This window comes from Equus quagga, chromosome 4, assembly GCF_021613505.1.
Source record: "Equus quagga isolate Etosha38 chromosome 4, UCLA_HA_Equagga_1.0, whole genome shotgun sequence".
NCBI classification, from domain to species: Eukaryota; Metazoa; Chordata; class Mammalia; order Perissodactyla; family Equidae; genus Equus; species Equus quagga.
In genome coordinates this window covers 25,300,837-25,324,909 of record NC_060270.1, presented here as the reverse complement: position 1 = coordinate 25,324,909, position 24,073 = coordinate 25,300,837, and the positions used below count along the sequence as shown (strand labels likewise).

Sequence of the window (24,073 nt, the reverse complement as noted above, 5' to 3'; positions counted from 1 at the left end):
TCCTACTACAGGTGTAACCACAAACGCCACAGCAGATCCTACTACAGTATCAGTAACTACAACTCCTATAAACAACTCAAGTTCAGTTGAAGATACCACTGAATCCACCACCAGTGCAAACACGTTAATGACAGTTACCACAGTTACCACTCCCGCCGTCTCATCTTCAAGTGTTGACTCAGTCACAACTGTTCCTTCTCTAACAACGCAAACTAACGATGGATCGTCCCCCACCACAGTCACAGGGGGAGGTGTTTCCTCAGGGACTGTTTCTTCAGTGACTTTCAGCCGCATCACTTCATCAGAGAACATCACCCCAAAACCCAGTACCACAGGTAAGAGTGATTCCCTGAAAGGCTCCTCCCTGAGGAGTCGGAGCATTGCGGAGGTCGCAAGGTAGGTGTGCTCTGTTGGGGTAGGGAAGCAGGTATGAAGAAACCCAAGGCTTCCTTGGATATGAACCCCTGGAATTAAAAAATTTGAGTCACAAAGGCTAGTAGTGATGGCAGAGACCCTAAAAGATTACCCACAGTTCCATCCTGTTCTTTCCTTCCCGCCCATCCTGCCTCAAGCTATTTCCCAGAGGTGGAATCCTTTTATGAACTTGGACTGTATGCAAGCTGCTTCTCCAGCTTCCCACTCCCTAGGAGATTTCTGGAAATAGTTTCAGCTTCTCTGAGGACGCCGGGTCCAAAGAAGCGCCGACTCTCCAGCCGCACTGGTCTAGCTCCCTGGTCCACCTGAGGAAGGAGTCGTCCTACCCTGACTCCTTATCAACTGTTCTTGAAAAATATGACATTGCTATGGTGACAGACCACAATTTGGAATTTGAGCCAATTTATGGAATTTGAGCCTGAAGGATTAAAAAAAAAGCCAAATAACAGCAGTGCTCAAACAGCCCTGGACAAGACCAGGGTCATTGTCCAAAGGACAGATGTTTTGGGGATACTGTCTAAGAGATGACAATTGACTTCAAGCCAGAGTTATTGAAACAGAAACCACTTGCCCCTTTTCCCAGAGCTTGGTCTAGGACAGGTCAGCAAACTTTATCAGTAAAGGCAAACCAGTAAATATTTTAGGTTTTGCTGGCCACAACAGGGTCTCTGTTGCAACAACTGCGCTCTGCCATTTTAACATGAAAGCAGCCATAGTCAATATGTAGATGAACAAGGCTGGCTGCACACCAACAAACTTCATTTACAAAAACAGAAGACTGGTCAGATTAGGCTCGTGAGTCATAGTCTGCCAACCCCTGGTCTAAAAAAATCCTCAAACCTAGGCTTGCAGGGTCTGGATAAACCCTGTCATTCTCAGATAGGGAAACTGAGGCCCAGTGAGGGCAGCAACTTGTCCAAGGTCATAGAGCAAGTTGATGTCTGCCTACACTTACTTCTTTTGGTTTCTCCAGTGTTCTCTGATGGATGTAAGAAATGGATGATTAAGCAAATGGAGCCGAAGCCTGTGTGTGAGGCCTGGTTGCCAGTCTTCCTCTGTTCTTGGAGGGGCCACTCTCAAGGCTAGGTCAAGTGGGACGTGTTGCACGATCAGCTCTCCTGGAGCCAGGAAAGGGAGCTTTACTAAGCTATTTCTGCTTCCCCAGATATTGTCTCAGAATAGGGCAGGCTTCTGGTGTTCCGGCCCTACCCCTAACTGTGGGACACGGGGCAAATCACTCCTCTCTTCACTTCAATTTACTCATTTATAATAAGATGTCACAGAACTAAAGAGCCACCAAAATCCCTTCCGGCTGTCACATCCTGTGACTTTATTCCTGGCACACAGAACAAGCTAACAAGTCTGCCCTGTCTTGCAGAGAGAAAGCATACCGGGAGCTATTTGTCTGGTGTATCCAGAGCGGAACTGCACTCAGTTTCTTCCCCAGGATTTTCCAAACCATCCTTGCAATGGGGCTGAGGCTTTTTCAAAAGGCCATTGACTTCACTTGTCTTATTGGCTCACACCTTGTCTGAGGGGTGCCGCTTACTGTCGTTTGTGAGATGCGGCACTATGCCTCCTTTTGTCCCATGCAACTTATTTTTTTTTTCACTCTTTAAAAGAATTTTTTCTCAGTAGACTTTATTTCTTTAGAGCGGTTTTAGATTCACAGCAAAACTGAGAGGAAGGTACAGAGATTTCCTATATACACACACATAGCCTCCTCCATGGTCAGCATCCCTCATCAGAGGGCACATTGTGACAACTGATGAAGCTACATTGACACATGCTAATCACCCAAAGTCCACAGTTTGCATTAGGTTTCCCTGTTGGTGTTGTGTATTCTGACACAGGTATAATGACACGTATCCATCGCTATAGTATCACACAGAATATTTTCACTGCCCTGTTCATCCTTCTCCCCAATCCCCTGGCAAGCACTGATTCTTTTACTGTGGCTACAATTTTGCCTTTTCCAGAATGTCATGCAGTTGGAATCCTACAGTCTATAGCCTTTTCAGATGGGCTTCTTTCACTTAGTAATATGCGTTTAAGGTTCCTCCATGTCTTTTCATGGCTTGATGGCTCATTTTGTTTAGCACTGAATAATATTCCATTGTCTGGATGTACCACAGTTTATTTATCCATTCACCTAGTGAGGGACATCTTGATTTCTTCCAGGTTTTGGTATTTATGAATAAAGCTGCTATAACCACGCATGTGCAGGTTTTTGAGTGGATGTAAGCTTTCAGTTCCTTTGGGCAAATAGCAGAGTGCACTTGCTGGATCACAGGGTAAGAGGACGTTTAGTTTTGTGAGAAACAGCCAAACTGTCCTCCCAAGTGGCTGTACCATTTCGCATTCCCACCAGCAATGAATGCCTTGCTCCATATCCTCACCAGCGCTATTCTCTTTTTTTAAAAAAGGAAATTAGATCCATAGTTATGGAAAAAGAAGCTTAAATAGGACAAAAGCAAATGCAGTAAAAACTAAATGTCCCTCCCATCCGAAGTCCCTGGGACCCAAAACCCCCAGTGTCCTTCCCCGAGAATCAAGCCCTGTGGCTGGATCTTTATGCCTCCCTGCAGAGACAATCTCGAAAAACAAGTGTATGTATTTGTGTGTTCATGTGTATTCCCCCTTTTTTAATCACAAAAGAGAGCATGTCATACACATTGTACCCTTTTTTAAATCAATTTCTGCCTATAGGTGCATAAGAATTCAGACAGCTCTGAAGGTTGTCAGACTCCTGATTTATTCTGAAATCGAAGTTCAGAATCATTTCATTTGACTGCGATGAAGAAAATGGCCAGTCAAGATCACTGACCTAACTCTCCTCCTTGGATCCCATCAGACCTCCAGCCACAGGAAGGATGCTGCACCCTGACTGGTCTGGGGTCCTGGCCAGTGGTGTGGAAATCATTGCAATAATATTCTCACCATTTATTCAAGTCATCCACTCAGACAGCCAGAGAGTAGACTGTCCCCTCATCATTTCCTCTTCGAATCTTCACTGAGTTAGTCCACATTGTCCCATTAATCTCCCTTTCCTTTCATCATGGATCTGTATACCATGTCTGCTACCCAGAATATAACATGTATTTTCCTTTGTGGAGCTTCTTGCCTCTTCCTCCCTATAAGACAGTTATTCATGCCTTCCTAAAAACTATGATGCTTTCTCTAAAACGATCTGGGGGAGACCTACCTAGTGTTAGAGGACCAGACATCAAGGTTCTGGAGGGTCCTTGAGGTCCAAAGCTTCCCGTCTCCTTGGAATTAGCACTGCTATGTCTCTCTGAGCAAACGCTTGCACACCAACCTCTGACCTTTACTGTTGACAAGCACAGAATTTCAGCAACAAACTCCCTAGAGATGTAAGAAAATATGTATTTTTTTTTTTAGCTCTTCTAAGAGTGTGCTGTGGAGTAACATAACCAAGGAATAGCAAGTGCCCAGGAGGAAGGCATGAAGATTTGAAAGTATGTTTCCGGGTGTTATTTGTTGCTATGCTGTAGATCTTTAATGTCTTTCTACTCCGTCTCAGGTCCCAGCGGTCCTTGCCAGGGCGATCCATGTAGCGGTGGTTCTTCATGTGTTAGTCTGAATAGCCATTACTTCTGCCTGTGTTCGGAAGGGTATTACTATAATTCTTCCATGTGCAATAAAGGTGAGTGGATGAGTTCCAAGGGATGAACCGTGCGGAACCGCATCTCATACCTAAAGCGGAATAGAAAACTTAATGTAATGGCAAAACGAGCTTCCAGAATACCAGAGGTAGAGGAAAATTTGGAGGCAACAAAGGCCAGGGAAATAGAGAAAAGGCTTCTGGAGCAAGTCAGATCTATGAGCTAGTCCTGAAGTTCTGAGAATGGATGTGTCCCTTCACTTTACCTGTTCAAGGGAACAGTGCCTTGGGGACAAGATGAGAATGACAGGTGTTGAAGCCCCTGAAAAAGTACAAAGACTGCACAAAGATAAAGTAGTGTCGGTACATGGCGACACTGACGCAGAATAAGGTAGATAGACCTGAGACCACATGGTCAGACAAGGCTGGGACCTGGCCCCCTGACCCTGGTTCAGTTCTCTATCATAGGACTTGCTTGCTCCATAGTAGCAAACGCCATTTTTAGAGACTTAAGAGCCTCTCAGCTCTAGAAATGAACTTTAGGAGCAAGCAACACACCTTTGGCACAACATTTTCATTGGTTAGATCAGCTGGCTTCTGTGAACGTCCAAGGCAGTTTCTTGGGTTAGGGATTTTTATCTGTTTCATGAATGAGAAATATCCCCCCTTGCCAGAGCAGAACAATTGTATAGGAAATTAATGCATTGTATTGGCCCCAGGGGTTAGAGATATGCCAAAAGCCCAAAGGATGTTCATATTTTTAGCACTAATAATATCATTTCTGGGGATCCGCTCTAAGTAAATGACCCCCAATATGGAAAGATTTGTACCTGATGTTCATTGCAACCTTTTTTTTCCTTTTAAATAATTAAAACCACTAAAAACTAAAAATGTCTACATCAATGAAAGGAACACATATTTCATAGAATATTATGCAGTCTTTAAAAATGATAGTTTTGGGGGCTGGCCCTGTGACTGAGTAGCTAAAGTTCCACGCGCTCCACTTCGGCGGCCTGGGGTTCGCGAGTTTGGATCCCGGGCGTGGACCTACTCCACTCACCAGCTGTGCTGTGGAGGCATCCCACATACAAAGTAGAGGAAGACTGGCACAGATGTGAGCTCAGGGCTAATCTTCCTCAAGCAAAAAAAGAGGAGGATTGGCCATAGACGTTAGCTCAGGGTGAATCTTCCTCACCAAAAAAGAAAAGTTATGAAGACTAGGCAATGATTTGGAAAAATCCTTATTATATAATAATAAGTAAAGTGACATGACATAAACTTAGAATTATAATGATGTAAACTATGCATGGAAAAAAAAGCTTGGAGAAACACAGCGAACTGAAACTGGTTGTGTTAAGTCGGGTCGGATTTGGGATAACATGTTTTCGTATTGCCAGACTTCCTGTGCTATCATTATATAGTGTTTAGAATTTTAAAAAATAATCTATGTTTCAAACCAAATGGAGATGACCTTCTTTACATGAAATAGTACAGAAAGATTCTGCTTGAATTTCAGGAAAGGTATTCCCTGGAACAGTTACAGTAAGAGTATCGGGAACATCTGACTTGGAAAGTCAACAGTCTGAGGCCTATCAAGACTTATATAATAAAATCACTACATTTGTAAGTATCTTCCAACTTTCCTTCTTGTGTAAGTGTTCTTCGTTCTGACACTGAGTTGCAGACCACAGGGCTGGTATTCAGGTGGCTCTCATTGGCACAGCTGTGCCAGTTGTTCAGATGCTGAAAGGCACCCTTTCAGCTTGATAAACAGCAGCTATCCTGAGCCCCCTGGGTACCAGTGCTTCCCAGGTGCCCAGGTCCCTCCCTGGGACCCTTGGGCTTCCCATGATCCTGCACCTGGAAGGGGTTTAACACCCGGCACAGCAGAGGGCCTTAGAAGCTTGCTCCAGCCATGCCATACTCATTACATAAGCGATTAGAACACTTTTGTAATGGACGGATAAATATAATGACCTTTTAAATTATTTCCAATGAATGGAAGAGAAAAAAATTTAAAGATGTTGGGGTTTTTTCTTTTTACATTCAAATTTGCATAAATTTCCATCCTACTCTAGATTTTTTTAACGTCTGGAAGAGGAACTCCATCTGAATTAACATCTGTTACTTTTTTCCCCCCATTTTCAAAAATGTCAAAATGAACAATAGCTTTATTTCGTCTGGATTACTGTGAGTGAGTGTCGGTGGGAAAGGGATGGAGCTCTCCCTTCTGGAACCATAGATGTGAGACCTGGAAGGCCTAGCAGAGGGCATCCAGTCAATGTTTCTTAGAGTTTAGTTTTAAAGGAAAAAAATGTTAGCCTGTAACTATGTCTTAGAACCCTGGGTGGAGAAACACTTTTAAAAACAAAAGTCTTATTTTATGACAATGTCTTTCAATTTGGAGTAACATCATTACAAAAGAGTTTTGTTATTAGAATTGGTGAAGTAGAAAAGGATTGTTATCTAAATGATTTTACAGATCGTACAGAGGTAGTGCTCATGACCTGGTGTGATAGGATAAAAACTGTGGCTGGCGCATCCCAGGGCTTGCCCCCGCCTCTGTGCCATACCACGTGTGCATGGTGGTTCTTATCCTCTATCCTGGATCGACATTCCTATTTGCCCGCCTGGATGGTATTCAGTACAATGACAACAATATCAATGTGTTCCTATTTCCAAGGACCCCCTCGATTGTCCCCTGTGGCTTTACTGAGCACTGGCCACTGTGGCCACTACATTTCCCAAACTTGCTTTGGGAATGAGTGTCCAAAAGTCCCCTCCAGCTGCACGCCTTATGCCCTGTCTCAGAGACCAGTGTAGAGACTTGGGCTCAGTCTTGAGTGTCCCAGGGGGATAGAGGGGATAGAGCATTCTTATAATTTCCAGGAGGCTTTTAACCAAAAAAGAATGTACCAGAACGTCCTTGAAACTCCCACAGATAGGAAAATAGAGACAATTTATTTTCTTCAAGGTCCTCTCAGTAGACTTCGTAGCCAGGGCTGTCACAGCCTAGGCCCGGAGAAGTCTCCCAGGGTCCGCTTTCTACCCTGCTGGATCCACATGGACGGTCCACACTGGGATTTAAAGTTGCCCTGTTGCATGCTGTGCCTGGTATTTTATGTGTAATACTCTAATTTTCAAAACAACCCCGTTGAGGAGATAGTGCTCTGGTGCCTATTTTATGGATGAGGCAGACAAGGATCAGGAAAGTTAAGTAACTGACTGAAGGTCACCCAGCTGATGAGTGAGGAGGTCAGGATTTGAACCCAGACTCTGCTGGCCACAGAGCTGCTTCCCCTTCTCCTCCCCTGCTGGCTCAGTGGTGCAGTGGAGGCCAGGCAGGCCCGTTTGGATAGCTCCCGCCTTCTTGTCCAGCCTTGCAGCCCTTCAGATTTGGAGGTAGATATCCCAACACCCTCAAAGGGTGACCTAGAAGAGAAACAAAAGGAGACACTTCCCCCTACGTCAGATGCTAATTTCACAAACTCTTCTTCAGGATTAAGAAAATTAAATGGATAGTGGTCAGTAGGGGAGCTGAAACAGACCTTGGAGTTCATCCAGTGAACTTGTTCCTAAGTGGACCCCCGGGACCCTGATGGTTTACAGAAATACCAGCTATTCCTAATGTTTAAAAGATGATAAAGGAATATGGACATATTCTGGATATGAGGGTGCCCAGACTAACTAAAGCATCAAATTTATTGAAATGGACTATTATTAAAGATTAATGATTTGACATCTCTTTAAATGACATTGGTTGCCATGATCTTTTAAAGTGTGAGGTCCCCTTGGGGAGAAAAATAATAAAAGTCATAGGTTATAAAAAGGTTGCACCAACCCAGTTCAACACTCATCTGATAAATATGGAGACCTGGACCCAAAGAGGAGAGAACATGTCCAAGGTCATGACTGTAGCTTTCACATTTAATTCATTCAAGCATCAGTTATCCAGCATTTGTCAAGCATTTCTTGGGGATTGCCAAGAGCTATGGGGCAGGCTGGGGTCTGGGCCAGTCGGGGAGGTTGTGTCACAAGAAAAAGAAAACCTGGGACCGGCCCTGGGGCCCAGTGGTTAAGATAGTGTGCCCTGTTTCCATGGCCCAGGGTTTCACAGGTTGGGATCCTGGGCACAGACTTGGCACCGCTCATCAGGCCATGCTGAGGTGGTGTCCCACATAGCACAACCAGAGGGACCTACAACTAGAATATACAACTATGTACTGGGGGCTTTGGAGAGAAGAAGAAGAGGGAAAAAAAGAAGATTGGCAACAGATGTTAGCTTAGGTGCCAATCTTAAAAAAAAAAAAAAAAACAAGGAAAAAAACTCAAGTTTTATAAAAAGAAAAGAAAAAGAAAACCCTGTTCTTGGCATCAAAGAACTTAGGTTATAGTTGGCCCCCCCCCCCCACCCCACCTCCACCTCACCCCTTCCAGAGATCCCAGCTTTATGTCTGGCCCCTTCCCTACAAGCATCCAGAGTTCTCTCTGCTCGTACAGCACAGCACATGCCTAAGAAGATCCACCTATGCTGGAGCCCCTTCCAGCTCACAGAGTCACGCATCACGTGTTCATCTCATTTTATACACCTCACATCACATGCACACATATATGCAGCGGGAGCTACTGCTACCTCGAGTTTTCCAATGGGAAAAGTGAGACTCAAAGAAGTCAAATCATGCAAAAGCTGACGAATGGAGAAATTTGACTTTAGGTGTTCTTCTCACCTTAGCCCATCTGAGCCACCCTACTTCTGAACATTAGCATATGCTCGTCTTCCTTCCACTCCCTGACCTGTTGAAATGGTTCAAGGCCCATTTCCTTTATGAGCACCTCTCTGGTTCTCTGCAATCAGAGGAGAGCTTCTTCGAAGGTCCACACACAGTACATTGTATCTCTCTGCACTGCTCACCTCTCTCAGCTTCATGGTGTGGTGCCCCATTAGATACTGGGTGGGTCTGCCATCTTTGTAGTCTCTAAGTGCTCAGGCATAATGCCTTGGCAAGTGGGCAATTAATTAAGTGTTTTCTGGGTAAACTGATGAGCGCATGAAGCATGCATATAGATAAGTCTAACAAATATGCAAAACTTCACCATGGCTTTGAAAAGACAAACTTAATAAGTTGGTCGCCTTATTTTTAAGTGTACAGTCATTGATTTGGCTGAATGCTTTCGGTTTCTGTCTTTTTTCTGGATAACTCTGACTTAACTCAGAATCTTACTATTTTGAGGAAAAATAACTGAAGGTGTTACAGCACATGTCAAGAATAAATAATCTGCTGTGATGAACCATGTATATTTATATAAATGAATTTACAAATGTATTTATGTTAACACCTAGATATAGTATCACTCTCTTTCCCCTCTTTGTAGTTGTTATTAAATCTGTTCTTCTCTGCAGTTTGCAGATGCCTTTAGCAGTTCTGATTATGGACAGACTGTAATTCTGAAAGTAAGGTAAGTTTGTCATGGACCGACGGGGTACTTTGGAGGCAGGTGAGCGCTTGCCTAACTTCCGGTCTTCTCTTGAGTTCCCGGTGCAGCACAAAGGCCCTCTGGTGGCAAGTCACAAGTCAAGAAAAGATGGTCAGTCTAAGCACTGCAGAGAGTCCTGCCCATTACATCACATTGACCCTGGCCAGGATGGGCAGGTTGTGACCTGGGGACAGCAAGATGCTGTTTGTGATTGGCTATGCAGCAACTTGCACAGATGGTGCAGGGCATCTCCTGGATCAGTTTGGTTTGATCCTTTGGCTACAAACCACACCTGATCAACCCCTGGAAGGTGAATTCCAGGGGGCCAGGAGGAGAATGAATGGTTCATAATCATCTCTTTCCTCATATCGGGGGAGTGAGGGAAACAGGAACACACCAGTCACACACCTGGCTACTGAAGGGCCAGTAGTGAGCTCACTGTGCTGTAAGAACAAGTATTTCTTGATAATTATGAGTATGCAATGACCAGTGCCGGGTGCTCCTTAGGGACCCAAAGAGGCAGAGGAGTCTCAAGAAGTTAGCAATTCCATCTCAGCCTTCTCTGAAGCATATGGATACACAGGTGCCACAGGCCGAGGAAAGAATGCTCTAAGAGGAGTGGAGTTGTGCAGAAAAAGCAGCTCTAATGTATTTACATTTTATGGTTTTACTATTTCATCTATCTTTATAAGCTTTGTCAAATCCTCTGTGGAATAAGATAAATATATATAAATATTTTATGTAAATTTTTATATACATAAAAATTTTATGTAAATATAAATATTACTTAATTGCTAAATTTATTATATATGAATATACAAATATAAATGTTTATGAAATATAAACATTTTTCAACTAATAAAGAACAACTTGTATCAAGTAGCCTATATATTCCACTGCCACCTCCAGACCCTATCATGAATGAGTCATGGTAGACGATTTTACATTAGAATTCTGAAGCCCGTTTTGCTTTTTTTGAACTCCCTTTTGAGGTGGTTGTCCCTAAAAACAGAGTTTGGTTCATGTTTTGGATTTTCTTGATTGTTCTGAAGAACCAGCACGGCTGTAAACATTTCCTAAGTAGACAGGCTATATTTTCAAGCTTCTGTATTTATTCAAAAGCCAAAATGGAGTATAGAAAAAAAAATTGGACAGGAAAAATATATCCTGAGTCTTAAAAACACATACCCACAAACCAAATAGGGAGGCAGTTTTTAAAAGTCCTTTTTTGCCTCTCTGTCTCAGTGGTTGTATCAGTTGAGTCATTTTGGACAATGAAAGAATTCGAACTTGGCCACAGCTGTTCTTAGGGCTGCAAACGGCAGTGCTGATTAGAGAGAAGGAAGATCTTAGGATGTCTTGCTCGTAGCGGGCACTCAATATTTGATGATAGGGCTTAGGGTTATATGCTCATGTTTTCCGCAGCTCCATCCCTCCTTGTTTCAGTTCTCCTTTGGGTCCCGTATGCCCAGGCCCAATCACCTACCCACTTTGAAGCTGCCTACTGACTTCCTGGCCCTTTTTGGAAACGACCCAGATTTCCTATGGTTGATTACTGCTCTCTCTTGCACAGGAGGAACACACATCCCTCTGTCTCTCTCCAAGTGCAAGTGTGAGACTGAACAGATCGGCAGGAGACCTACTCTTGATTTTCTAAGAAAGCGACAGCTTATTTCGGATGTTACTTGTTCTACTTCTGGTTAACTCCAGACTCTTAGATCCTAAAAATGATTGTCCACAATTTTCCTCAGTGTCCTCCAGCAGGACATTGTTTTAGGCATACATTTCCTCTGAATACACATTGAATATTCATCTCTGGGCCTGTAAATTGCCATCTTACTGCAACCCCAGGCCTCCATATTTGGGCCCCAGTTGTGGATGTAGGACAGTGGGTCAGGACTAGAGCGGGAGATTTGGGAGTCTGGGAGGTTTGAAGACCTGTTTGTTGATCCTTCCGTTCGATTCCTCAAGTGATGGATTCATTTCATTTTTAGCACATCTCCTTCAGCGAGATCTGAAATGCGTGCTGGTGAGCAGGATATTGATGTATCGGTAGTAAACATTTTTGTACAAACTACAAAAGAAAACGAGACCAGCGTGTCTGATACAATTCAAAAAGCAATCGCTGACGCCTCAGGTGACATTAGAACATATGCTCGTAAGTATTAAATAATTCTATTCAAAGTTTACTAAAGACGTACCTACCTTTTTGCAAACTTTTCCATTGTATGTAGCAGGGGGCAAGAAGACCTGGATGCCTGAATATCCACAGACTTCCCCAAGGTCCCTTTCAACCAGTCCGTTCTTCCTCCCTTTCCTCTCTCACTCGGCCTCTGCTCCTTTCCAGCCGTCTCCCAAGTCATCAGACTGACCAGTTTGTTCCTCTTCTTGGAAGGCAGCCTTAAACAAAGAGTCTCCAGACAGGGGAAGATGAAGGAAGGAGAAACGAAAGGGCTTTATACCAAGTTACAGCTTCCTAAATGATCAGAGAAAGTTTATCCATACCGTTTTCCCTTTAGTCTGATACACAAGCCCACAGCATAGCTGTAACAATTTACCTTTTTTTTTTTTAATTGTGGCACAATTGACTTAAAACATTATATTAATTTCGGATGTCATAACAATTCACTTTTGCTGTGTTACAAACCACCTCAAAACTTAGTGTCCTAAAACAGCAACTATTTATTTATTGGAACACCCTAATTCTGTGGATGTGAATTGGAGCTGGGCTCAACTGGGCAGTTCTGCTGATCTAGGCCGGTCTTGGCTCACTTCGACTTCTGCCGTTAGCTGCTGGGCGGGTCTGCTGGGGGCTGACTGATCTGTGATTGTTCGGATGGGCGGTTCGTCTCTGCTCCACATGGTCTCTCATCTTCCAACAGGCTAGTCCTCAAGGGTTTCAAGAGGAGCAAGAGGGTATGTTTCAATGTACAGGTGTTTCCCAAGTCCCTGCTTACGTCACATTTACAGCATCCTAATGGCCAAAGCAATTCACATGGCCACGAACAGTGCGGCAGGGTCCCACCAAAGCACTTGATACAGGAAGGCGTGAATAAGTTGACACTATTACTGCAGTCAACCCGCTTTGGCCCTCTCAGAAGTGACCTGTTAGGGCCAGCCCCAGGGGAAGATTTGTGCAACTGGTTCTCAGTCCTGGTTGCCAAACCCCAAGGCCTCCATTGAGGCACAATTTATTTGACTTTTCTGTAGCATTTGACACTGGTATCTTTCCCTTCTCCGGGCCTCCACCCTCATTCTCCTAATTGCCATCCTGCCTCCCTCATCCTTCTTCTTGCTGCTTCTAAGACTCCTTCTTTAGTCTCTTAAATTTTTGCTTTTTGATGATTGTAATCTCCCTGGGCTAGTATGCAAAACTTATTTCTCTTTTTGAAAATATGAACACATCCTGTGCATTTACAATTTTCCAGCACATTTTCTCTTTCTTCAAGATTTCACAGAGATTCTCACTGATCTCTCAGGACTTGGAATGTAAATGCTCTGGGATAAAACGCAATTCTATCAGAAAAGATGGGGGCTTCTCTGCACTGTACCCCCTCCTTGGGCTGCAATCCCCTTAGCAACATCCGTTCAACTCTTTTCCATCTAAGTGTTATGTCCCAACAGAAGAGACTGGAGAAAAATAGTTACAGAGCCATTCTGCTTTTCTCACGTCATCCATCAATATTACACCACCAGGCCTGGCCTTTTCATGAGCCTCTTGTAGCATGGAAAACACACAGACACACACAACTCCATTCACTTGCCCATATTTCATGTTAATTCTTTGCTCTTTGTTGTTGGACTTCTAAATTTTTATTTGTTGATTATTTTGGGTTTTTTCGTGGCAAGCCTGAGCTCACTGGGAACTCTAAACTTCCTCTGTCACATTTTAAATATCCATCTTTGGTTATAGGACCTTCTTTCCATATTTTGTTTGTCTCTCTCATTTGAGAGCTTCCTGTGCAAACCATGCCAGTTTCTAAAATTACCTGACCCTCTCCTCCATTTTTTTATTTTATAGCTCATGGGGATCATTTGCAGCCGCACAGATAGAATTACATTTTCAGAGCTTCTTACCTTCTTGAAGAACTATTTTCATCTACCAGAGTCTTATGCCATGGAACTACATCTTTTCCTTGCTAAATGTTGCAATATTTACTCTCTCAAAGTCAGGCTCCTCTTTCTGGTGATCACTTGGTCCTTGTCTTCCAAGAGACCCATGACTTGTGTCTGCCAATCAATTTCTCTTTGGGGTCAGAATTTGGTCCTGAGTAGCAAGTCATGCAGTCAGAACTTCTACCCTTTGGAAGATGAAATTTTCAGCAAGGCAAGACAAGACCTTATCATACACTCTGCATTTGGCTAGATGAGACGTCTAGCCAGCAAGTGCGAGGGAGTTGAGGGTCCCCATCAGCGTTGGGACTGACCACTCAGAGTGGTTGCCAGCTGAAAATAACCAGTGCATTCTTCAAGGGAGAGTTGGAGTCCCCTGTGCAGTTGTCTCCTTTTGGCTCTCCTTAGTAATTGCCTTGGCTACAAGCCCTGCATATTTGAAATCATTTGGCCTCAGCTCTGAAAATTGAGTTTTTTAACAACTCCTCTCAACATCTCCCCACTCTGAGACTAAGCATGCTCTCTAAGATACATGAACAAATTACCAAATGATGCCAGTAGAGATGGCCAGTGAGCATGAACCACCCAGCACATGGAAATGAGGGCCTCAGAACTTTTAGAGGGAAACCCCTTTTCCTGCTCTCTGGCTTCTGCTGCAAAGACAGATTCTCTCTTCTGTGCCAAAGGGCCTGGAGTCTCTTTCCCTTTTAGTTGGAGGCATTTTCAAATGACAGGTGGTGAAAGAAGCTTGGTTACAGGTCTGGAATGTTTAGAAGAGAGGAACCACATGACCACTCTGCCTCCTCCTATTCTTTCCCCGAGTCTAGTCTCAGGTTCATCTCTTTATTCCTAATGCCTTCCAACCTGCTTCAAGGCTAACATTCTTAAAAGATTGCGTTCTCATGTCGTGCTTCTGCTCAAAATCTGCCAGTGCATTCTCAGGCTTATAGGATAAAAGTCAGTGTCCTTGGCCTGGCCTTCAAAGTCTGTTCTACCCATGAATGAACAGAAGAATGGTTATTTGTTGAGGCTCCTGGAGTGGCACTTGCATTACATTAGCTCATTCAATTCTCACAACAATCACGTGAAACAAGAATTATTAGCCCCATTTTATAGACGGAGGGAATTTGGCCCCATCAAAAATCAAATGCTTGAACAGAAAGCCCACAGCCAATAAATGGAAGACCCAAGAATTCTCCATTTTCTTCCAGCTTGCCACCCTGCGTCCCCTGTACCCAAGTGCAGTTCCATCACTCCCGACAAGAGTGCTTCGCTTCCTTTTATACCTTGTTTACTGCACTTGGACAGACTTTGCCTGTCCTCTGACTGTTCACATCTGCCCTATTTTTCAAGACTTAGCCCAATTCCCAGCTCCTGCATGATGTTATCTTTAGCTCCTTGAGCCCCTGAATTCCCATTGTACTTAAAGTCTAGATTATGAGCTGCTTGATGAGACTCTCTATGGGTTCAAACAAGTAACTCTACAAAGATGGGCCCCAAAGTTATATAGATTCTGTGTTCCTTGTGGAACCCAGCACAGAGCTAGGAGCAAAAGAGTTACTTGAACTTGAACGTGATTGCACTGCCCTGGATTGAATTAATTTGAATTGAATAATATAAGAAAATAGTTATGGAAGAGAGGACTAGGGAGTTGGAATTCAGAATCCCAGATTTTCGCTTGTTAAATCCCAAAACTTCTTAAAAGACAATTATAACTACAATGCAATGGAGTGCTTTTGCAAGATACTTTATCCATATTATCTTGCTGAATGTATTGAATTATCCGTGCCTTTCAGGGCAAGAACGGTGTGATTACTATGGCTGTCAAAAGACGGATGCTCAAGATGACTGCAGCAGTGGTGTACTGTGCACATGCAAAGAGGGGCTGACCAGACCTAACCTGCAGGTCCCTTTCTGTCTTGGTAAGTGTTCCACCTGCTTCTAAATGTTCTTCAACTCCTAGCCTCTTTCCTTTTGCATTTGCGAAGTACAAACTTTAATGCTCAAGTTTCCATGAGCATTTCAGAGTCTGAGGGATGTGAATTTTGGCTTTAGAAACATGTGGACCTGATTGGAGCCTTGGCTAAGAGCTGGTGACGCAGCACCTGTGCAGGTTCCCAAGGGGCATGACATGTGCAGAGCCAATGAACACCTCATTTCACTTAGGAAAAGCAGCGTGAAAAAATTGTATTCTGTGACATATCACTTTGGGGTTGAAGAGGTTGTTCCTGAAAATTACTCAGAAATCACTCTGTTTTGAAGCTTCTGGTGCACAGTGTCCTGATACCTGCAACGCAGAGCACAAGAGGCAATGCTTTGTGAAGAGTGATGGGAGCACTGGCTGTGACTGCCTGCCGGGCTACAAGCAAGATGGTCAAGGGACCTGTCAAGAGTAAGAGAAATCACTCCTTTTTTATCTTGTCACAGCTGGAGCTAGGCAAAAAGGATAGAGCTTGCAATGCATATATGGGTTTAGGGTCAGGAAATTGGTACATTGGCATAAGTAGGTAGGTACAGAGCATCATCATCATCAATAGCTCTTGAAAATTCTCTGTGTGCTAGGAGCCACGCTAGGTAATGTGTCTCACACAACAACACTCTCAGGAATGTATCAGTTCTCCATTTTCAGGTGAGGAAACTGAAGCTCAGAGAATATAATAAATAACATGCTCCAGCCCACGGGGCAGAAAGTAAGTGGCAGAGCCATGTGGCCTCATAGGCCAAGGGGGTCCCACCATATTCCATGCCTCTGGCGTTCAGCTTCTCCTGAACTGCTTTATCTTCCTGGAGCTCAGAGGATGGAATATCCAGTCGGTAGCAAATGAGACCACATAGGATTGTGTACCTCCTTCAACCTTCCAGAGCTCCATGGAGGGTGCTCATCTGGAAGAATGGGAGTGTAAGGAAGAAAAGAGAAAGGGGAGAAGGAGAAAGGAGTGGAGGGGGGAGGAGAGGGAAAGGAAGATGGGAAGGAAGACATAGAGGTGGGGTGGGAACTCCCACAGACACGCTTTACCATGGTTGCCTATTACTTGTTGTATTTTAGGTGTGCATTTGGCTTCAGCGGAGTCAACTGTGAAGACAGTGAGTATGAAAGTCTTGCTTTGTTTGTTTGTTTGTTTGTTTTTGAGAAAGATTAGCCCTGAGGTAACTACTGCCAGTCCTCCTCTTTTTTGCTGAGGAAGACTGGCCCTGAGCTAACATCGTGCCCATCTTTCTCTACTTTATATGTGGGATGCCTACCACAGCATGGCTTTTGCTAAGCAGTGCCATGTCCGCACCCAGGATCTGAACCGGTGAACTCCGGGCCGCCGAGAAGCGGAACATGAGAACTTAACCGCTGCACCACTGGGCCGGCCCCCAAAGTCTTGCTTTGTTATTAAGCATCTGAGAAACAAAGATTGACCACATTCAAAATTCTGATCAGTCCCCCAAAGTCCCCAGTTCCCTTCATAAAGAGACAAAATCTGTCTCCCGTGTGTCTCCTGGGTCACACCATCCCATGCCCGCCCTAGTCACCAGAGGCAGCACCTCTCCTATAGGAGATAACAGAACTCAGCCCAAGAGGTGGGCTGGTACCTCTGGACTTGTCTCAGGTCAGCAAAGGGCATCCTAACATTATATTAATTTCCTATCTTAGCTTAAATAGGCATTTTCTGCCATTAGAAAGGATAAAAGAATAGTATATTCCAAAAAGGTTAGTGGTTGTTGGAGGGCAGAACTCGAAACCAGGTACTGAAATACTCAAATATTTTTATTTCTGAGCTATTTACTAGTTTAGGATGTCTTGCTTCATTCTCTCCTATGCCCCACCTCCACCAGATTGGACAATACTACATTATATTTTAAACTACCTTATATTTTAATTTTACATAATGAACTAAAGAGCAGTGATCCAAGATGAAGGAAATATCACTTCCATCTTCAACGCCTCCCAGCCAGCCACGAAGTTAGTGATGAGAAATGCTCTTAATTTCTACTGTACTTTGTTGCAAGGCTGGATCTGCTAAAGCCATTTCTTTCTTCTGGGCTTTCAGTGTTCACATCTATAAAATTAGAGGTTTGGACTGGATGACCTTTGAGGTCTTTTCCAGACTTAATGGTCTATGGCTCCAAGAATCCAGGTTGGAGTTGACATATATGGCAGTTATGTAGCAGAAAGAGACAAAGGGGTCTAGAGCAGCAATGTCCAATAGAAGTATAATGTGAGCTTCATATTTAATTTCAAATTTAAAAAATTCTAAGTAAATTTGTGAAAGTAAGGAGAAATAGGTGAAATTGATTTTAATAACATTTTATTTCACTCATCAGCAATATTATCATTTCAACATGTAGTCAATATAAGAAATATTTCTGAGATATTTTACATTTCTTTTCATCCTTTGTGTTTGAAATCTGCTGTGGATGTTACACTCACGGGCCATCTCATAGCCACATTTCAAGCGCTCAATAGACAGACCAGATTTTGAGGAGGAGAGTGAGTGGCAATGAACCTCCAGACTCTTCCCTCATCAATTCTATCAAATCATTACCTGGCTCTTCTACTACTGACAAATTTAACTCCAACCTAGTTTCCCCAGCTTATCAGCAAGGTCAAGTAGGGTGGGTAGGCAAAGGCAGCAGAGGTAAGGAGGGCATATGGACCTCGGTTTTGGTCCCATACCCCATGAAGCCCAGGAAGGCCCTACCACCATGGCCTTCTTTGTGTTTATGGTCTTTTATCTGGCAAGTCTGTCTCTTCTGATTGAGTTCTGAAGACAGAGTTTGGGTTGTGGGAGGAGAGGGTTAATGGAGGTTAGCCACCCACCCACCCTGGTCCTGGAGGGGTTGGAGACTAGAGCCTGATGGTCCTCACAGCCAGGAGCCCCTGGGAACACACATGCCTATGCAGTAGACAGTAGGGAACTGCTTGTAGGAGGCTGTTCCTACTCTCCTCTTTTCTCTTTCAGACTTTAAGCTGATCCTCACCATCGTGGGCGTTATTGCTGGCATCCTCATTCTCAGCATGGCGATCACATTGATCATCTCAGCGAGGTAGGGAATGGAAGCGTCCCTTTCCAAGGGCACAGCACCACTGGCATTACACTCTGGTTCCCAAACACACCTGGCCTTTCCCAGGCAAGGGAAGGGAAATACGTGAGCCCTCTCTAATACCATTGACGTTTTTTTTCTTACCTTAATTTTCTTCTGATTATATAAGCTGTACATGAACATGGAAGAAAATAGAGAAATGTGTAGAGGAGCAGAATAAAAATTCACCCACAAAACTCCGCACCCTGACACAAGGAACATTTTGGCATATATCCTTCCAGGGTTTTTTCTATCTTTTTAAATGATATTATATACATAATTTGTATCCTTCGTGTTTTTAAAAAATTTCGTTGACGTTTATTTTTGCTTAACACTATAACGTGACATAGCAACCATTTCCTGATGTCATGAGAAACTCTTTGTTAACAGTATTTAACTCCATTGATGTTGTCGAATATAATTTTCATCAAGTCACTCCCCTGCCCAGGACCTTGCTGCAAATGGTCCAAATTAGCCTCAACTGAACCCCCTGGGTTTTAAAAAAGTAGGAACTGTTATGTCTGCACGGCTGTTTCTCAGCTTTGCGCCTGAGGTGTTCTGCCTAGGAACTTAAGTAAGGTCCATTCGTTTATTCAACACAAATGTAGATGTGCCAAAGTTCCCTCCATTAACAGAGAAAGAGACCACTGCTATCTCTGTTCCAGTCTAAATGAGCCAAGTGGGGACCCACTTTGATGAAAACAAGCTACTTTTTTATAATGTTTAGCTCATGTCTTATATTTTGGCACAATAGGTGTTTTTGCATCATAATGTGAGAAGATAAATAGATTTTAGCTTCCTAAAATATTTCGTTTCTTCTTGTATTTTATTGTATTTTGATATTAACTCTTCCCCAAAGACTTAGTTATAAGGACTCAAAGCTGGGCAAGGGAATGTGTCTTTCCCTTTCCCAGACAAAGGGCCAGAACATTGCATTCTGGAGCAAGCTCGTCCCCTCCTTTCTCGGGAGGACTGGCTGACTGTCCTGGGTCTCCAGCGTGCAGGGGCTGCTGTAAAACCTCGTGACCCTGTGACAGCCGGACTCTCAGTTCCTCCTTCCTGCTTGCTGCAGAGGAAGGTTTGCTCCCAGCTCAGCCTCAGATTCATGATTCCTGGGAACACACCAAGAATGATAATGTCTTACCCATTTTAAAGGGAAGGAAGCCTCTCCTCTGTCACCTTAGACAGGAGTGTTGTCAAAGGGCAGGACCCTTTTGTGGGCTTGGCTGGCCATCAGGGTCATAGGGTGAGTGGGTCTTCCTTTACGACATCCCATTGTGACTGAGGCACAGGTGACTGTCACCCTGAGAGGGCCTTGTGGGCGTCACAGATGCAGCAGGCCCCACGCCCCACTCCAACAGTCTAGGGCACTGCAGGGGCAGGACGATGGCCTGTGGGCTGGAAGGAAGGAAGGGTCACCATCAGAGTTAATCGGGGGCAGATACCCCCCTGACCCTACTTCCACTTGACTTTGAATGCGTACACCTGAGATCCTCAAGGGTCTGCGGCAGAACCCGGGAAAATTCTATTCTCCTTTGAAGACATCTATTCCTGGAACTCAGTTCATTCACTGAGGTGCTTCTATAGATGTTGACTTTGCCTGAATGAAAAATTACATCACTAATCATCTTTTCTCTTTGATTTCTATTATTATTTCCGTAAATCCTTCAAAAGCACCCTTAAGAATACTCACATTATTAGCAGAATTTGCATGAGACCATGGAACTACATGGTGATATTGAACCAATGTTAACTTTCTGGTTTTGATGGTTACACGGAGCTTTTGGGGAGACTGTCCTTAAACTGAGAGAATCCACACTGAATGAAGTAATGAAGAATTGTGGGTAATGGGGCATCAGATCAGCAACTTACTCTTAAATGGTTCAGAAATGTTAACAATTGGGGAATCTGGGTGATGGATGTATGGGAGCTCTGTGTAACTTTTTTTTTTTGGTAACTTACATGTAAATTTGAAATTATTTCAAAACTTTAAAACGTTTTTTAAAAAGAATACTAACATCCGTATCAAGGAACTTTCCGCCCCTGTCAGATCCTAATTCCTTTACTGATTACAGATCAAGGAACAAACAGAAGAATATTGAAGAACAGAACTTGATTGACAACGAGTTTCAAAATCTGAGACTGCAGCAGACGACAGGCTTCAGCAATCCAGGAGCGGACAGGAGCCTCTTCCCGAAAGTCAGGACGAACATCTCCAGAGATGACCAGCTGCAGAACCCTTATGCCAACCAGAGAGGCTCACACAACCCTTATACAAACCGGAGAGGTGCGCCCCGCCCTGACTATTAGGGGAGTCACTGGGCTTTGTGATGGGCCTTTCTGAGTGGAATGCCCCAGGGCAGAGTAGGGACCTGGCTATTGTATCTTCACCAACCGGGGCTGCCCCCAAAGGCTTTTTTGTTTTCTTTTTTTAAATCAAAAGAGAAAGATCAGAGGAAGCTCCCTGGTATGGTAAATAGCCACCACTTGGGCCCTAACACTGACCATCTCGCTGACTTTAGACACGTTACTTAATTTCTCTGGCCTTCTATTTCTTCAGCTGTAAGAAGAGCAGCTTAATTTAAATGCCCTTACAGTCCCTTTAAATTACAAGTGTCTGTGGACATGACTCCAGTGGTTATGATGACGATTCCCAGGCTGTTTAAGGGCCTAGGATCTAGTCAGGCCTGGGAAGGACTGTTGCATGACAACGTGGTTCTGTGGGGTCCTCTCCAGCCAGCCCATGGAAAGGCAGGTCTCTCCTTTCCTCCCTGCAGACCTCGAGGCACCCTGATCAATTTCTAAAGAGATAAGGCAAGTTAGGCTGGTAGTATTTTATCTCCCTGGGGGCGACTTTCAAGGAGAATAGCCTGTGCTCTTTAGATGTGTATTGATAATCGTAGCCGGCATTGCTTAGTGTGATCCGAATGAAACGCTGGAGGGAGAAAGCCTGTCAGAGGAGACTCTTGCAGGGAAGAGAAACAAGGGACTGAGATGGAAGGAAGGAGAGACGATGAAGGCAGAGGAGAAAGGGGCCAGAGAAGAGAGGGAAAAGAAGGGGGCAAGGAGAGAAATGATTTTTTAAAAAAAAGGAAGACTAGGCAGAAAGGGAAAGAAGGTAATGGGTAGGAGTATGCAGAAGAGTAGAAAACTGAAGAGGATGAAAGAGGAGGAGGACACAGGCGGGTGGGGAGGGGCCGAGAAGGGAGGCATGGGCTCCACGCTCTGCACTCTGCGTGCATATCTCACTTCTGCAGACGGCCCAGGGAGCACGCCGCCCTTTGAAGATCTTAATGCACTTTGAACATTCTGGGAAAACCCGACTTATTTTTATTTTGAAATTCCATGGCTTATTTTGCACATAAAGTTTCCTCTAGTCATGGAAGTCTAAATGTTTAATGTGTGTACAAAGAGATGACTTGCACAGAATGCATCATATTGCTTAGACACAGGGTCTAGCAGCAATAGCCAAAAATGGACACCCTGTGGGAACGCCTGTTGGCATCATCTAAGGTGAACCTTAACCAGCAAACTCGTTAAAAACTTCCTTTCTTCCTTGTCAGTGGAGCCCTTACTTCAAGTGTAACCTTCAAAGAGAGCCCTGTAGTGGTACAATAAGCATGAGATTTAGAGTCAGACAGACCTAGGTTCAAAGCCGTGCCCTTCCTGTTACTAGCTGTGTGATCTTAGACAAGTTACTTGACTTCCCTGGGCTTGTTTTCTCATCTACGAAATGGACAAAATGAATCCTACCTTGTAAGACAAAAATCAAATAAGCTAATATATATAAAGGACTTAGCACAATGACAGATTCTGATTTGCATAATAGTACTCAAATAATGTTAATTAAAATAATGTTAATAATTTATGAATCTAAATTTTCGTATATGTCTCTGTTGGAATGCTTCTTTTCTGAGAGTTTTTTTCCCCTCTCTCTTTCTCTCCTTTTGTCTAGAATGGTAGAAATCTAGAACCATCCATGGCCCTCAACCCAATGTAAGCTTTTATTTTGAGTGTTTAAAAGACTGATGGAGAAGTGAGCAGCCATAAAGAACTGGCCTTTGGTATGTTTCTTCCACCCAACGTCTAGCCTCTCTGAATGGACTCGTGGCCGTTTGCTATGAATACAGCCTGTTTGCTAACTAAGTACCTGTGAAATTGAATGCACGTAGATGCTATTAGCACTTGCAAGATAGTTGATTTTCTCCAATCAGTACAATGTTTAGGTTTTTTTTTTCCTTTCGGGGCAAAAACAACCATTTCCAATCCAGAGGAAAGCACCCCGACGTTGTTCACTGCTGGGAGAACGTTGCTCTTGAATTGATAGCCTGCAGATAAATGACCCAATTCTGGGAGAGTCCTACCCTCAGCTGTGGAGGTCCCAGAGGACGGGAGGAGACACTGTCCTTTAAGGTTCTCAAAGTTCATCCTCTGACAAGTTAAAATAGCTGTGCTGCTTCTCTCCCTCAATGTGGGGATTTCATTACTTTGGAACTGCCAGACAGCTTGTGACCTGGCCTCACACCAAGAGGACAGAAAAGACACTTCTCTCAGCTTTTTGGGAGGAGTGACCGGGAGGCTAGGACATTTTTGACGTTTATTAGAAGGCCTGGACCAGAAATGTCCGCTGTGGGCTGCATTCTAGAGTTTTTGAAATGCCAGTAGGTGGGAGAGGCAGGGAGAAAAAATGTGACCAGGAGTAGGAGGAAGAGAGGCAGGAGGGAGCTGTGCTGGGAGGATGAGTCAGGGAGGAGGTACCCAGGATGCACCTTCGTCCTCACAGTGTCCTCCTCAATGAGCAAATGGGCGCTTCCTCCATTCATGCCTTACCCAAGACTCAGAGCCTAGGAAAAGGCCAGAAGACAAAAACGCCGGGAGCAACAGCTTGAAGTCACTTTGAAATTGCAGACATTCTGTCTGGCTGCTGGTGAGAGAGGAGGCTTGTGCTCTGGATCCAGATGTCAGCCTTGTGATGCAGATTCCAGAGGTATTCCCCCCCCCCCACCCCCACCCAGGCCTCTGCCTTGGCTGGTGACAGAGGCTTAGCTGTGGCCACCAACACACACACAGCCAAGAATGGGAGCAGCCACATCCAGCACAGGCTTTCTTTCCTGTTAACAGTGTCCTTGTTTATGTCTCATGTCTGGTCCCCTTGCAAGTTATTTTTATTTGTTATTATTATTTGCTCTTGACTGTTAACTGTGAAAGGTAACAAATAAAGTATCGTTGGTAGATGGTGTCCTTCCTTGCGTTCGGGGTTTTGGTGATGCACGGAGCAGTAAGTCTCACTTTCAACAGCAGCCATGTCACAAGGCAAATTGGACAGATTGACATCCGCTATCCCCATTAGGGACT

The 24,073-nt window shown here is 44.1% G+C and overlaps 1 protein-coding gene across 1 annotated transcript; it reads left to right on the top strand.

Moving 5' to 3' along the window:
* Window positions 1-25: 25 nt before the first annotated feature.
* Window positions 26-23,911, top strand: MUC13 (mucin 13, cell surface associated). The gene is made up of 11 exons (XM_046659554.1): window positions 26-335; window positions 3,980-4,102; window positions 5,577-5,683; window positions 9,462-9,517; window positions 11,530-11,693; window positions 15,445-15,570; window positions 15,911-16,040; window positions 16,695-16,732; window positions 18,598-18,682; window positions 20,794-21,005; window positions 22,674-23,911. The coding sequence occupies exons 1-11, from the start codon at window positions 128-130 to the stop codon at window positions 22,679-22,681; spliced, it is 1,257 nt and encodes a 418-aa protein (XP_046515510.1). The 5' UTR covers window positions 26-127; the 3' UTR covers window positions 22,682-23,911.
* The last annotated feature ends 162 nt before the right edge of the window (window positions 23,912-24,073 follow it).

Excerpts from the sequence above, each read along its gene's own strand:
- MUC13 (XM_046659554.1), top strand. The coding sequence starts at position 128 with ATGACAGTTACCACAGTTACCACTCCCGCCGTCTCATCTTCAAGTGTT. Across the intron at positions 5,684-9,461 it reads ATAATAAAATCACTACATTT|TTTGCAGATGCCTTTAGCAG; the intron begins GTAAGTATCTTC and ends TCTTCTCTGCAG. Across the intron at positions 18,683-20,793 it reads ACATTGATCATCTCAGCGAG|ATCAAGGAACAAACAGAAGA; the intron begins GTAGGGAATGGA and ends TACTGATTACAG.